This window comes from Triticum dicoccoides, unplaced genomic scaffold (assembly GCF_002162155.2).
Source record: "Triticum dicoccoides isolate Atlit2015 ecotype Zavitan unplaced genomic scaffold, WEW_v2.0 scaffold83907, whole genome shotgun sequence".
Lineage (NCBI taxonomy): Eukaryota > Viridiplantae > Streptophyta > Magnoliopsida > Poales > Poaceae > Triticum > Triticum dicoccoides.
In genome coordinates, this window is record NW_021303969.1 from 1 (window position 1) to 1,082 (window position 1,082).

At 55.0% G+C, this 1,082-nt stretch overlaps 1 protein-coding gene across 1 annotated transcript; it reads right to left on the reverse strand.

The window, feature by feature from the left end:
• Positions 1 to 9: 9 nt before the first annotated feature.
• Positions 10 to 603, reverse strand: LOC119348070. Its single transcript, XM_037616450.1, has one exon. The coding sequence runs from the start codon at positions 586 to 588 to the stop codon at positions 10 to 12; it is 579 nt and encodes a 192-aa protein (XP_037472347.1). The 5' UTR covers positions 589 to 603.
• Positions 604 to 1,082: the final 479 nt, after the last annotated feature.

Genomic DNA, 1,082 nt, shown 5'->3' on the forward strand with positions numbered 1-1,082 from the left:
AAATCCATTTCAGCGACAACTAATATGAAACAGAGGGAGTGTAAGAGTAGGATGCATGTTTCTTGTTTGCAGGGTGGTATATATATACGTACATGGTGGCAGGGTGAGGCAGGTCTCGGAGATGCACATCTTGTAGCACACCGGCGGCAGGTCCTTGTAGCAATCGACGATGCACTTCTTCTTGCACTCGAAGTATTTCTCGTAGTAACCCTCGCCGTCACTTTTGTTGCCACCTTTGTAATCGTCATAGCCGTCAGCAATGGGGGCGCCTGAACCATCGGTTTTGTGGATGGCAGCTAGAGTGCCGACGGTGGAGTGTACAACAACTGCAGTACCGTCGGTAGAGTTGACAGGGACGGAGGCGGCCGCTGCACCATTGTCGACGGCTGGGTGGGCGGCTGGCTGAGAACGGTTGACATCGGGGGCGGGGGTGACACCGTGGCCGTCGTCGCACGTGTGCATGCAGGAGGAGTAGCACGGCCAGCACTGGGCTTCCGTTGCGAGCTGCGGGGGTTGGGGGTCCGCCGCCCCTGACGCGGCGAAGAGCGCGGTCGCGACCAGGAGGACGGCGATCTTGGCCGCCGCCATGGAGAGTACTATGCTGCTACCCTGGTGAGGTGTGTGGGGGACTGGGGACGGAGATGGATGGGGTGTGGCTGGCTTTGCAGGAGGTGGTATATATGGTTGTTCGCGGGATGGGACCTGAGTGCATGCAGCACGCGTCCGTCCGAAAAAAAATTCTATGAGACCAGGTCTCACGGATTAGCAGGTGAGACCGGGGCTGCGGCAGCTATACGTGCCTCTCCAACTCCATGCTTAATTTGCGCGTGGCCGTTTCACATGCGCCGTGCATGAATGCATTTGGGTACCTCCGTGCCTAATTTGATCGCGCCAGCTTCACATGCGTCGCGCATGAATGCATCTGGCTAACTAAATGGCCGTAGCAAAGCTAGGCAATGTTATTTCCACCAGCTTTCCTTGTAGTAACAAGACTCGTATTATGCTCGTCTTTTTTTTTTGAGAGAGAGAGAGAGAGGAATTATGCTCGTCTTCTAAAAAGAAAGTGCATCCCATTGTACATA

Excerpts from the sequence above, each read along its gene's own strand:
- LOC119348070 (XM_037616450.1), bottom strand. The coding sequence starts at position 588 with ATGGCGGCGGCCAAGATCGCCGTCCTCCTGGTCGCGACCGCGCTCTTC.